Source organism: Xyrauchen texanus, chromosome 50, assembly GCF_025860055.1.
Source record: "Xyrauchen texanus isolate HMW12.3.18 chromosome 50, RBS_HiC_50CHRs, whole genome shotgun sequence".
In the NCBI taxonomy this organism is placed as follows: domain Eukaryota; kingdom Metazoa; phylum Chordata; class Actinopteri; order Cypriniformes; family Catostomidae; genus Xyrauchen; species Xyrauchen texanus.
The window spans coordinates 9144604-9158416 of record NC_068325.1 but is presented as its reverse complement, the minus strand read 5'-3'; the positions used below and the strand labels follow the sequence as shown (position 1 = coordinate 9158416).

Here is a 13813-nt window from a genome sequence, read left to right as displayed (position 1 = left end):
CTGTGGTGCCTCCAGGGTTGTGTGCTGCGAGAATTTCCCTTGATCCCAGTCTGCTTCCAGTTCCCATGTTATAGAGGTCAAAAGACTATTTATGACTTCCTTAAAACCCGTTATCCTGGGAGAAATTGCCCACATGGCCATCCAGCTCAGACAGGTTTTGGTCCACAGGATCATTAGCTCTGTTCTGGACTCTGGCTTAGGTCTCCATTAATCGATGTATCTAGGGTCAAAGAGGCTAAGAGGCTATTTGATCTAGCCTTCGAATCTCCTTTGTGTTTGGAGTCCAGTTGCTTTTCTGTGTGCAGATCTTTATGTACTTTGGCCCAGAGCTTGTTAGGAAGCAGTTCTTTGTTTTGTATTTAATGATGTTGATGCTTTGATTTAATGTACTACTATGCACTAAAAGTATACATTGGAGGTTGTGGGAAATGCTATTGAGTATGTAATAAGGCAAAATTCCAGGATTGGGACAAAATGGCATGTAATAAAATTGACCCAATTTTCACATACTGAACGTAAACATTAACATTTAGCTAAATTCATTACTGTAATACAATGTTTCTAATGCCATTTAAGAGGTATTTGCATAGTCCTGCTACAGTGCTGATTGCTTTGGAATATATTTATGAGCTTTTGTTAGGCCAGTAGTCCACAACTCTGGTAAGTTACGACCTGTTTATTCTTAGATAAATCTCTCATGGCAGCCACTTGAGGAGTTCGGTCAAGGCTTTCTGAAAAAGTTCCTGGAGGCTATACGCTGTAGATTATTGCAAATATGCACAGGCATTTCTCTGCAGGAGTATAAACACTGACACTTAGTCTTTGTGTGTTATAGTGGATTATACGCAAGTGTAACATGGATAGTTTGTTTGCTGTATGTTTAAACAAACTGATACTGGCCTGCTGTAATCGCTTTGTTTGTCTGTATTGGTGCCATAGTTTTCTACTGGACACTTGAAGGTGTGTGTGTGCGTGTGTGTGTGTGCACGCGTTGGTACAATAGAACTGCTCATCCTCGCACTTGGAATTGTGAGTAGTGTAAACATCAGTACTGAACTCGCTCTGGTGCACTAAAGCACTCTTTATGTGCCTGTGTAGTATTAGCAGCTTTGTTGTATACAAAGACATAATTTTTTAACAGCGTTTGTTCTATCAGTTCAAGTCCATGCTACATTTTAAAACCGTAATTATACATTTCGTAATATTTGTAGTATTAGGATAGTATTAACTTTTTTTAAAAACAAATATTTATCCAAAGCAACTTACAAATGAGGAACAGGGGGCCTGGGTAGCTCAGTGAGTATTGACTCTGAATACCATCCCTGGAGCCACAAGTTCGATTCCAGGGTGTGCTGAGGTCTCCGAAGCAACCAAATTAGCCCGGTTGCTAGGTAGGGCAGAGTCAGATGGGGTAACCTCCTCGTGGTTGCGATTTAAAGTGGTTTTCGTTCTCAACGGGGCACGTGGTAAATTGTGCATGGATCGCGGAGAGTAGCATGAGTCTCAGTGTCATGCACAGCAAGCCATGTTATAAGATGTGCGGATTGACTCCGTTAGCCACGTTATGAGATGAAGTGGAGGCAACTGAGACTTAAGGGGGTCGCACACCGAACGCGCAGCGCCGCGCCGCACAGCGCCATGTCTTTAAAATTCGAACACATTATTCTCTATGAGTGTACACACACCGGCGGCGCCATTCGGCGTCTGTCCGCGGCGCCCAGCTACGGCTCAGGACCTTGTTCAAAACCCTGCCGCGCCACAGAGCGCCATTTACATAGTTGTATATTGAATTTACATTTATTTGTCTCAAATCGTCGTTAATGTACATGCTGACTTCACCCTGTGCTGCAATATACATTTAGTTTAACATTCCCATTTTAACAGCTTAAATAAAGTCATATTGGAAAAATATATAACAAACATAGCCCTTTTAAATCTTTCATTTTCCCCTGTTGTGCCATTTTTCAGTACTCTACCATACTAACCATACTCTCATACTTTTCACTCGGGTTAAACGCTAGCTAAATAAATACTATTGTATTATGTAACATAGTTGCCAAGACAACGGATAACATTACAACAAAATAACAGACTTAACAACGTGATAGACACTTTTACTTGATTAACGTTCAAACATCAGCTATTATTCAATTAACATAAAAAATAAATAATACATCAAGTTAAAACTCACCCATCCTGCAGCTCTTCTAGACTTCTACCAGGAGTTGATTCAAAATTGAACTCCCGCGAATAGAATGTGCGCGTCCGGTGTGCGATACCTGCGAGTTGTTCTAGACGCGGCGCGTTCGGTGTGCGACCCCCTTTATCCTCCACCACCCGCATTGAGGTGAGTAACCGTGCCACTATGAGGACCTAGTAAGTAGTGGGAATTGGGCATTCCAAAATTGTGGAGAAAGGGGGATAAAATGAATAAAATAAAAAACAAAACAAATGAGGAACATAGCAAGCAATTTGTCCTACAAGAGTCTACGCACATTCAGGTTCTGAAAGTGGCTGGAGTAGTATAGAAACTAGTGTAGAAAAGACTAGATTTATTTTTTATAAATATTATTCAATATTACGTAAGTGCATTTAGTGTGGATCGGTTAAGTGCTCTCAGAACAGATGTGTTTTCAGTTGGTTCTTGAATGTCGAGATGGTTTCAGCAGATCATGTGGAGGTTGGAAGCTCATTCTATAACAGAGTCAAGTCATTTTTATTTATATAGCGCCTTTCACAAGGCATTAACTGAAGATAAAACTTTAATGTCTATGAGTCATCATTGTGTAATTAGTTAAAATACGATTTTGAAATGTGTTTAAAAATAAGTAATTAAATAATAACTGCATTTGTAACCCCAGTGAGCAAGCCGAAGGCGACTGTGGCAAGGAACACAAAACTCCATAAGATGTTGGTTAATGGAAAAAAACAACTTTGGGAGAAACCAGACTCTCTCTGGCTAACATCATGAATATAATGCCAATATTACTTATGTATAGTGCAAGTCATGGTTTAAAATTATTAAACTAAGTGTTAAGGGACAGGTGTTTAAACATAGATTGTGTACAGAGAAACAGAGGAAGTGAATGATCGTGAAATAGACTTTGCGCCTCTATGCGACAGGATTACCAGGCATCACTTGTTTATTGTTCACCACCGCAGAGAGCAAGTTGGGATATAGACCTGGAGGAGTGAATTGAAGAGGGTGCTGTCCTAAAGGCCAGAATTTGATGTGGGTGACTACATGTAACCAGTATTGTGAAATCAGGAGTGGGGTGGCATTAGCCCTCTTTGGCTGATTGATGATCAGATGCGCTGCAGCGTTCTGGACCATCTGCAGTGTCTCGATTGTGCTTGCTGGGAGGCCGACCAACAGATCATTACAGTAGTCCAGTCTTGAAAGCTGTTGTGTGAAGCATTTACCCTTGTTTCCATTGATCATGGTATAAATAATGGGGGTGTGTTATTGTACCCCTGGATACTAATACGCCCCTGGTCATTAGTGTAGTTGAACCAAGATGAATGTGTTCTGCTTTATTTATGGCGCTGTGTATGGATTATTTCAGTGCGAATGGCCCCTAAGAGGTGTGCCAATCTCTTTAAAGATGCAAGTATTCTGTATTTTGAACGGATGAACAATCTCAATTAGGGTGATGGCATACATTTAAATAGAACTTAAAACTTAATTTTGGTTGAGTTTAAAACGCAAAAATGTACAGCTTCATTCTGAATAATTTTTCCATCAGTTTATTTACATGAACCATCCTAAAAGAAGAGATTTAATTTAAGGAATCGAACGGCCCGATAGACGATAAGTTGCTATTGTTAGCTCATGTTTACTCATAATGCATTAACTAATGTTAACATATATGACTTTTATTTTAATTGCTGTGAAAGTATTGTTCATTGTTAGTTCATGTTAACTAATGTGGTTAACTTGTATTAATGAATACAGTGTTATTGTAAAGTTTGACCATCACTCTATTGACAAATGTATTGGTGGAGCAGAATTAAAATGTGTGTAGAAGACAAAAATCATGTTTTACATTTTTATGTGTTTGTCTTTTGTCTCTAGGTTTGAAGACTTATTTGATCTCAGGTCGGAAAATGGGCTCGCAGTGCGGCTGTTCCCAGGTCAGTTTGGGGCGAGATTTGGGTGAGATGTTAAGTCAATATCCACACACTCAAGACCTCACACCCTCCGCCATTGCAGAGACTCTCTCACACGACAAGGTATGCCCCTCAAACACACAACCAATCACACAGCTTCAGTTATACACACAAATGATATTAATTCTTTGTTAATCTGTTATTTGTCTCTTTCTCTCCTCAGTCTGTGTGTACATCCTGCAGTGTCTCATTAGATGCTGGTGGGAATACGATTGCAGATGAGGCAACTCGAAATGGTTGCCAGGATGAACATAAAGCCAACAGTAGCAAGGTGCATAACTCAAACAAAGCCAAGCTAATTTCCCAATTTCAAACAACAGCACGATTCTCACTAATGACAATGAAAGCACACGCCTTCGCTCAAGAACCCAATGTACCCAATTTTAACAGGAGTTAACAGCCTTATTGCAAAATGGATTAAATTCATTATTTTCCTCAAAATTCTACAAACAATACCCCATAATGACAACGTGAAAGAAGTTTGTTTGAAATCTTTGCAAATTTATTAAAAATAAAAAACGAAAAAAAAATCACATGTACATAAGTATTCACAGCCTTTGCATGACACTCAAAATTTAGCTCTGGTGCATCCTGTTTCCACTGATCATCCTTGAGATGTATCTACAACTTGATTGGAGTCCACCTGTGGTAAATTCAGTTGATTGGACATGATTTGTAAAGGCACACACCTGTCTATATAAGGTCCCACAGTTAACAGTGCATGTCAGAGCACAAACCAAGCCATGAAGACCAAGGAATTGTCTGTAGACCTCCGAGACAGGATTGAAGGACTCTCAGACCATGAGAAACAAAATTCTCAGGTCTGATGAAACAAAGATTGAACTCTTTGGCCTGAATTGCAAGCGTCATGTTTGGAGGAAACCAGGCACCGCTCATCACCTGGCCAAACCATCCATACAGTGAAGCATGGTGGTGGCAGCATCATGCTGTGGGGATGTTTTTCAGCGGCAGGAACTGGGAGACTAATCAGGATCAAGGGAAAGATAAATGTACAGAGACATCCTTGATGACAACCTGCTCAAAGTGCGCTCTGGACCTCAGACTGGGGCGAAGGTTCATCTTCCAACAGGACAACGAACCTAAGCACACAGCCAAGATAACAAAGGAGTGGCTACGGGACATCTCTGTTAATGTCCTTGAGTGGCCCAGCCAGAGCCCAGACTTGAACCCGATTGAACATCTCTGGAGAGATCTGAAAATGGCTGTGCACTGATGCTCCCCATCCAAGCTGATGGATCTTGAGAGGTCCTGCAAAGAAGAATTGGAGAAACTGCCCAAAAATAGGTGTGCCAAGCTTGTAGCATCATACACAAAAAGACTTAAGGCTGTAATTGGTGCCAAAGGTGCTTCAACAAAGTATTAAGCAAAGGCTGTGAATACTTATGGACATGTGATTTTCTTTTTTCTCGTTTTTTATTTTTAATAAATTTGCAAAGATTTCAAACAAACTTCTTTCGTGTTGTCATTATGGGGTATTGTTTGTAGAATTTTGTGGAAAATAATGAATTTAATCAATTTTGGAATAAGGCTGTAACATAACAAAATGTGGAGAAAGTGAAGCGCTGTGAATACTTTCCGGATGCACTGTACATATCGAATAAATGGCACAATTATTTTTGCTAGTGAGAAACACACGAACTGGGTTTGAATAATAATTAATTTTAGACAGTGATGAAATTAAAAGAATGGTAAATATATTTATTCACATACCCCCATTGTCGCCTCACGTACCCCTAGAGGTACGCGTACCACAGTTTGGGAAACCCTTGGCTAGGGTATACTTTGTTTTTCCATGTGTCATATACTCTTTGGACCACAAGCCTGTTTAGAATGCATTTGACAGACACGCACAGACGTGGACTGTCCACTTGTCTTTAAAAACTGAGCTGCACATAGACAGTCTGTGCATACCGTGCTGATGACAAAAGTTGCATCACATTCACTGTGCGTGAGATGTAGCGGCATCTCTTTGGCCTTTAAAAACGATGTGAGATCAAGATTGTTGTATTGCGGCTATTAGTCAATTTCTGTAATATTTAAGATGTAAATTGGATCTGTAAGGTGGACCTTAAAAGGCTGTGTTTCAGTAGGACACAGGAAAATAAACAGCGCTAGTTAAGTCATTTCATGGGGTCTTTAATGATCAACACCCAGGTACACAACTGTACGACATATTGAACGAACTGTACTTCAAGCCCACACAGCCTCGTTTTTTATTTGTATCTAATTCTGATATTACGAAATATGCCATCTATTCAGATTAGTCTGACTACTTTTGTTTCACACAGTTCCCTGCAGGCCGTAGCCCTAAAACCCTGAATGGGCTGCTGAGCCCTATGTGTGAGGAAGGCGTGAGGGTCAGCCAGTCCTCCCTGTGTGACAAACTCCATGACAAAGACAGGAGCTGGGCAGGTGGTCTATCTGCAGAAGGAGGTGGCGCTGGCATGGACCACTCTGCTATCCTCCCGCTACGCTCCAAAAACTTCCGGGAGAAAAGCGATGCACACTTTGTGGAAGTGATAAAGGAAGACAGGTGAGACAGAAACTTCAGAGACTGTTTATCATGCAACAGATGGGATATACGGAGCCACGTTCTTTAAAAAAAGAACACTGTGCTGTTGCCATGGTACATGCCAAAAAAAATCATGGTGTTACCGTTGTAAATGTCCAAAAAGCAGCATTTTCTTGTGCTTTTGATACCTCAAATCGTGTGGCTTGTTAATGTAATTCGCTATAAATTTTCTGCTATTTTCTGCCTGGCAGAAGTTAAGATTTTTGAAAAAGGAGGGACCCGAGCCATATACAGGTGAAACTCGAAAAATTAGAATATCGTGCAAAAGTTCATTAATTTCAGTAATTCAACTTAAAAGGTGAAACTAATATATTATATAGACTCATTACAAGCAAAGTAAGATATTTCAAGCCTTTATTTGATATAATTTTGATGATTATGGCTTACAGCTTATGAAAACCCCAAATTCAGAATCTCAGAAAATTAGAATATTGTGAAAAGGTTCAGTATTGTAGGCTCAAAGTGTCACACTCTAATCAGCTAAACACCTGCAAAGGGTTCCTGAGCCTTTAAATGGTCTCTCAGTCTGGTTCAGTTGAATTCACAATCATGGGGAAGACTGCCGACCTGACAGTTGTGCAGAAAACCATCATTGACACCCTCCACAAGGAGGGAAAGCCTCAAAAGGTAATTGCAAAAGAAGTTGGATGTTCTCAAAGTGCTGTATCAAAGCACATTAATAGAAAGTTAAGTGGAAGGGAAAAGTGTGGAAGAAAAAGGTGCACAAGCAGCAGGGATGACCGTAGCCTGGAGAGGATTGTCAGGAAAAGGCCATTCAAATGTGTGGGGCGCTTCACAAGGAGTGGACTGAGGCTGCAGTTACTGCATCAAGAGCCACTCACACACAGGCGGCTCCTGAACATGAGCTACACAATGTCAGAAGCGTCTTACCTGGGCTAAAGAAAAAAGAACTGGTCTGTTGCTCAGTGGTCCAAAGTCCTCTTTTCTGATGAGAGCAAATTTTGCATCTCATTTGGAAACCAAGGTCCCAGATTCTGGAGGAAGAATGGAGAGGCACACAATCCAAGATGCTTGAAGTCCAGTGTGAAGTTTCCACAGTCTGTGTTGGTTTGGGGAGCCATGTCATCGGCTGGTGTTGGTCCACTGTGCTTTATTAAGTCCAGAGTCAACGCAGCCTTCTACCGGGACATTTCAGAGCACTTCATGCTTCCTTCAGCAGACAAGCTTTATGGAGATGCTGACTTCATTTTCCAGCAGGACTTGGCACCTGCCCACACTGCCAAAAGTACCAAAACCTGGTTCAATGACCATGGTATTACTGTGCTTGATTGGCCAGCAAACTCGCTTGACCTGAACCCCATAGAGAATCTATGGGGCATTGCCAAGAGAAAGATGAGAGACATGAGACCAAACAATGCAGAAGAGCTGAAGGCCGCTATTGAAGCATCTTGGTCTTCCATAACACCTCAGCACTGCCACAGGTTGATAGCATCCATGCCACGCCGCATTGAGGCAGTAATTAATGCAAAAGGGGCCCAAACCAAGTACTGAGTACATATGCATGATTATACTTTTCAGAGGGCCGACATTTCTGTATTTAAAATCCTTTTTTTTATTGATTTCATGTAATATTCTAATTTTCTGAGATTCTGAATTTGGGGTTTTCATAAGCTGTAAGCCATAATCATCAAAATTATATCAAATAAAGGCTTGAAATATCTTACTTTGCTTGTAATGAGTCTATATAATATATTAGTTTCACCTTTTAAGTTGAATTACTGAAATTAATGAACTTTTGCACGATATTCTAATTTTTCGAGTTTCACCTGTATAGTGACTAGAATATCAAAACGTTTTTTTTTTTGTACTTGGGCCAGTTATCAACCCCATAGCAACATGCTAATAACCACTCGGAACACAATAGCAACGGTATAGCAGCGCCAGAAGATTGACACCCAGAAAACCCCCTAGCGTTGACGATGTGTTTTGCACAAGCAATCACCACTCATATTTTTTACAGAAATATTATTTAATATTTGTATTCTTTCCTTTTTTTCTTTTTCACGGTCATTGTGTTAGTCTGATGAAAGATTATTTCTTCAAGCCACCCATTAACAAGCTGAGTCTGAACTTCCTGGAAAAACCTCTGGAGTCAGCTTACCGCACAAGCTATCAGGAGGAGGTACACACACACACACGTTTAATGTAGATATACTACACACTTCTGTTGCTTTATATAAAGCTAATTATGGCAACTACAGGGGTTAGGGTTGGGTTAGTGTTAGGGTAAGAACTGGAGCCTGCCTGCAGGAAATAAAATGAAGTGACAGACAAACTGCCAATCTTTGTATTTTAAAAACAAATTGTATTTATGAGTCATTTTAGCAAATGAGGATGTCCCTGATTGTCCCCAAAGGTAGATGTAGTCAGATTTGGATCTCAATGTAGACATACAGTGGCAAGAAAAAAAGAATGTGAACCTTTTGGAATTACCTGCATTCATGTATAAATTTGTCTTAAAATTTGGTTAGACCTTCATCTAAGTTACAATAATGAACAAACACAATCTGTTTTAACTAATAACACAGATTATTGTATTGTTCTTGTACATACTGAATATATCATTCAAACATTCACAGTGTAGGTTGGAAAAATTATGTGAACCCCTAGGCTAGTGACAAAAGCTAATTAGAGTCAGGAGTTGGCAAACCTGGCATTTAATTAATGAAACAAGATCGGAGGTGTGGGTTAGAGATACTTTTTTTATTTATTTGGAATGGGTTATAAGGAGCTCTTGCAGCAGCCGCAGTGTTTCTTCTTGTTGTGTAAATGTCCTTCATTTCTATATATTTGTACAGTGATCCCTGGTGCTGTGTAAATCATGTTTTAATTCTTCATGATGTAATCTTGATCTCTTGTGCAGTTTAAATTCATTTAAATTTTTCATATTTTATAATGATTTCCTGCTGTGCTGATTAAATATATTTAAAAGGTTCATATTTTCACAATGATTGGCCTTCAGCGGAGAGGTAAATCCCGCGACTCTTGCTAGAAGAGAAACTGAATTGCGCTATTTCTCTCCATGTTTCGCTTGATTGGCTGTTCACTGCAAACATCACTCATTCATGTGCATGAGCGCGTGAAGAAATCTTAAACTCAGGATCAAAGCCTGAGTTGACAGAGAAAGTTGATGAGCAGCTTCATGGAACCAATCACTCATCAACCACAGACATCCTAAGAATATGGCTAAGCAGAATCAGTTCTGTAAGTAAGAATGGTCCAAAATTCCTTTTGAACATTGTGCAGGTCTAATCCGCAGCTACTGGAAATGCTTGGTTGAGGATATTGCTGCCATATGTGGATTGACCAGTTATTAAATCCAGGGTTTTGTTTACTTATTCCACAGTATTGTGAATGTTTAATGGGATGTGTTTGATAAAAGCATGAAAGATTATAATTGTTTGTGTGTTGTTAATTTAAGCACATTGTGATCACTTGAGATGAGATCACATTTTATTACCAATTAATGCAGATGTAGAAACCAGAATTAATGTGCAGGTTCACATACTTTTTCTTGCCACTGTACCATAGACTTCTGTTGTTTTTTTAAATGCAGCTAATTATAATTACCGATACTTTAGACAAACCCTAACCCACACCCTAACAGAAATCTATTAGAATGTTTTAAATAAAAAATTAAATATATATATATTTTTACCAATGAGAACATCCCCAATTTGTCCCCAAATATATGTTTTGTCGGATTCAGCTCTATTTCGATCAAACATACTTTCATACAAAAATCTAGATAATAGTAATGTACATTTGAAAACAATCACGAGTAGATCTCTTCTGCTTATTCTGTGTACTGCAACATGGTCAAAAATCCTGAGACTTCTGCTCTCACATCTGCTCTCCATTTTCCCTCCAGGTGGTAAACCATGTGCCGGTGCAGACATTTGCGAGTCCAGTGTTCAGCTCTCTGCTTGATGTTCTGCTGTCTTGTGCTGTTTTCCTCGCACTGACCATCGCCTGCTTCCTGTATCCCCTTGTTACCACAGAGACACCCCGGGCAGCCACACTTGGTCTGGTGATCACGGCCGCTCTATTAGAATCTCTCACGCTGTCTATCCAGTAAGTTGAACATCGTAATGATGGAGGAGTATCTGCGTTTTTTAAAGGTAGACATAAAGAGTTTGATGTACTGTAAAGAAATACTCTGACATTTACAAAGCAAAATATATATTTTTTTCCTTCAAAAAGAGAATATACTCAGTTAAAAAATATTTCTTTGCAATTAAAGATATTATTAGACTAGACAGAGTTAGGCTACGTTGGTATTAAAACTTCAGCTATTGTGAATGGCTGAAATGTTATCATAAATAAAATATAAAAAACATTGACGAAGAGGTCAGTCATTTAGAGTTATGAATAAGGGTATTCCACCATGATGATTTGGGTGTTACATTATAGTGCTTGCATATGACTGCCTGTTCAGTTTTCAGCCACTTGCCAGGTGAATGATTCATTATTAGAGGGTGAAAAATTTTCAGTTTTTTCTGATTTTGATGCAAGAATCCTTTTCTATAAGTGGACTTCCAGTTTTTGCCATTGGCTGTTCCTTTGGTTGTCTTTAGCAAACTTATCACCCCATAATTTTTCATCTCTTATACCTTTCCATCCTTGCAGTATGACCTTTTGCCTGGACGATGTACAGAACTGTTCTCGCTCTCTGCTGAAGCTGGGGTCTGGCTGGCTTTCACGTCATGTGATCGGGGCTGTGCTTGTGTCCCTTCCTGCTGTGTCCGTCTTCTCCCACCTGGTTTACAGTCTTCAGCTGCCTATCCAGGTGAGCGAGAAAGAAAGAGATGGGTAAGCTTCTCAACCACCCCTCCTTCGGTATATTATGTCTGTGTATGGTTATATTAGATAATTAAGAGACATTGATGAAATTTAAGAAAGTTGAGGCACTACAGTCTGCACATGAAGCATTCTACGGCAATCCCGGAGGGGATAAATACACAATCACACATATTCACAAGGTAAAGCTACTCTATGAATCACATCCTTAATCAGTCTATTACAATTGTTTATGTTCACGTGGTATTCCTGTTATTTCGGTGAGCTCCATGTGACATGTAGTTGTTATGTCTGTCACCCCTCCACCAATTTGTATCGGCAAGTGTGACGTACCTCCAGTTGAAGAGCGTAAGATCTCCGCTAAACAGTCAGCAGACACTCTTGCTAGTGTGACACCGGCTTTCTTTTCTGTTCGATTTCTAAATATTGGTTGGAATAATGTGTTCAAAACACAACAATCTTGTTTTTCAGTAGATGATGGATAAAAGTCTTCTCAATAGTTACTTTTGTTAAATGTAAGTTTTGCGTTTACAGTAAATAATTGAAAGCCATTTAAACTAATATATATATATATTAGCAGTATTTAAATAGAATTGGATTTTCATCATAACATGTATGAATTGGAACTGAATTTTACCCCATTATGAAAAAGTTATATTTAGAGTCTGATTTTTGCAAATTAAAAATTGTAAATTAATCACATTAACTTAAAATAAATTGAGGATCATTGCAATTTCTAATTATTCTATTGACAACTCTAGTTTGTAAATATAAATATCTGTCATTGATTCATAGTTTAAATAAGGACATTCTTTCCTCTTCTGCTCTTTCAGGCAACTATGTTCCTGTGCTGTGCCCTCATTATTGCCATTATCCAGTACTGTAACTTTTGCCAGCTGAGTTTCTGGATGCGCTCTGTTCTGGCCACTGTAGTTGGGTTGTCTTTGCTCGCCCAGCTCTACAGCACCACCTCCAGGCCAAGGTCCGGCATCCCAGCTTTTGAATGCAAACCTGTTTAAATAGTTAATCATAGACTAGGACAATCTGGTTGATTATGAACTTCTTGGGTTTACACAAATGATATAAAAAATGCAATTTTGGGGTAAAATATATCTTTCAAAACTTTAAGGGTCTGTGGTTTGCAACTCAGGGCAGCTTATGTAAGCACTGAGTTGGCTGTCAGAATGGTACAATTACTGTATAGAACTATGGTTTATAATAACTGTTTGTTTTTCAGCACCACTGACAGCTCTCCAGCTTTTGGGTGAGTGTTTCTTTAACTGCTGTCAAGGAAAATATCCCTAATACTGACTCTGATGTAGAGCTGATATTTGGAGGGTGATTGAAAATTTTGTTTGTGTGTGTGTGTGTGTGTGTGTGTACATGTGAAGGGATTTGCTTCAAGGCTGTATCAAGACCCAAACACACTTTATGTGCTGTTTTGAACAAGGTTTTTGACTACAGATCAAAACAGACAATCATCATTTGTATTAGGGATTTAGTGTCCAGTATCAGCTTTATTGCTTAAAGATTTTTTAAATTATTCACTTTTTTTTTTTTCATATTGCATTTTAGTGTTTCTTAACCCAGTAAGCACACCTACCATTGGCAAGGTGTTCGTTACGGAACGTATCATCTGAAAAGCATCATGTAATTATTGTGTATACTATACTATAAACATAATATAAAACATTTAAAAAGAGCAGATTCACATATATTTTAAAGCTACACTATGTAACTTTTTTGTTAAAAAATAACAAAATGTTATTGAGAGAGTGCAACAAAAATCCATCTTCCAAACCATGTCTTTACCCAAATCCACTTTGATAAACCTATAATAATGATTTATATTTTAGAGCTGTCAAGATGGATTTCGCAAGAAATTGCATACAAACGTCAATTGTCCGTGCGTGTTCACGTAATATCCGTACACAGAGAAAATAAGCTCTGGCTACTGTAGCGCGCATATGGTGTGGGAGTAGCTGAAGCTAAAGGTTTGTTGTCACAACAAATGAGAAAAATTGACAATGGATCATTCAAAATGGCAAACCTCCGGGGAATCACTTATTTTAAAAACAAAGAAACCCCAAACAGAGCAGAGTCTACAAGCAAAAAGGGAAAGCGACAGTTTGTAAAAAAAAATCTGAATCAACATTGGTGACAACTGAAGGGATTTAAAAGCGAACCAGAGATGGGTCTTTTTTCTTACTCAACAGGTAAGATATTTTA

At 39.0% G+C, this 13813-nt stretch overlaps 1 protein-coding gene across 1 annotated transcript in view; it reads left to right on the top strand.

The window, feature by feature from the left end:
• The window catches only part of LOC127640911 (adenylate cyclase type 9-like), a 41874-nt gene that overhangs the window by 20128 nt on the left and 7933 nt on the right, over positions 1 to 13813 (top strand). Inside the window, exons 2-9 of the mRNA XM_052123622.1 lie at positions 4076 to 4233; positions 4334 to 4441; positions 6480 to 6724; positions 8804 to 8906; positions 10656 to 10858; positions 11414 to 11573; positions 12418 to 12566; positions 12822 to 12848. Coding sequence (XP_051979582.1) covers positions 4076 to 4233; positions 4334 to 4441; positions 6480 to 6724; positions 8804 to 8906; positions 10656 to 10858; positions 11414 to 11573; positions 12418 to 12566; positions 12822 to 12848 — 1153 coding nt within the window. The remainder of the gene's footprint in view (positions 1 to 4075; positions 4234 to 4333; positions 4442 to 6479; positions 6725 to 8803; positions 8907 to 10655; positions 10859 to 11413; positions 11574 to 12417; positions 12567 to 12821; positions 12849 to 13813) is intronic.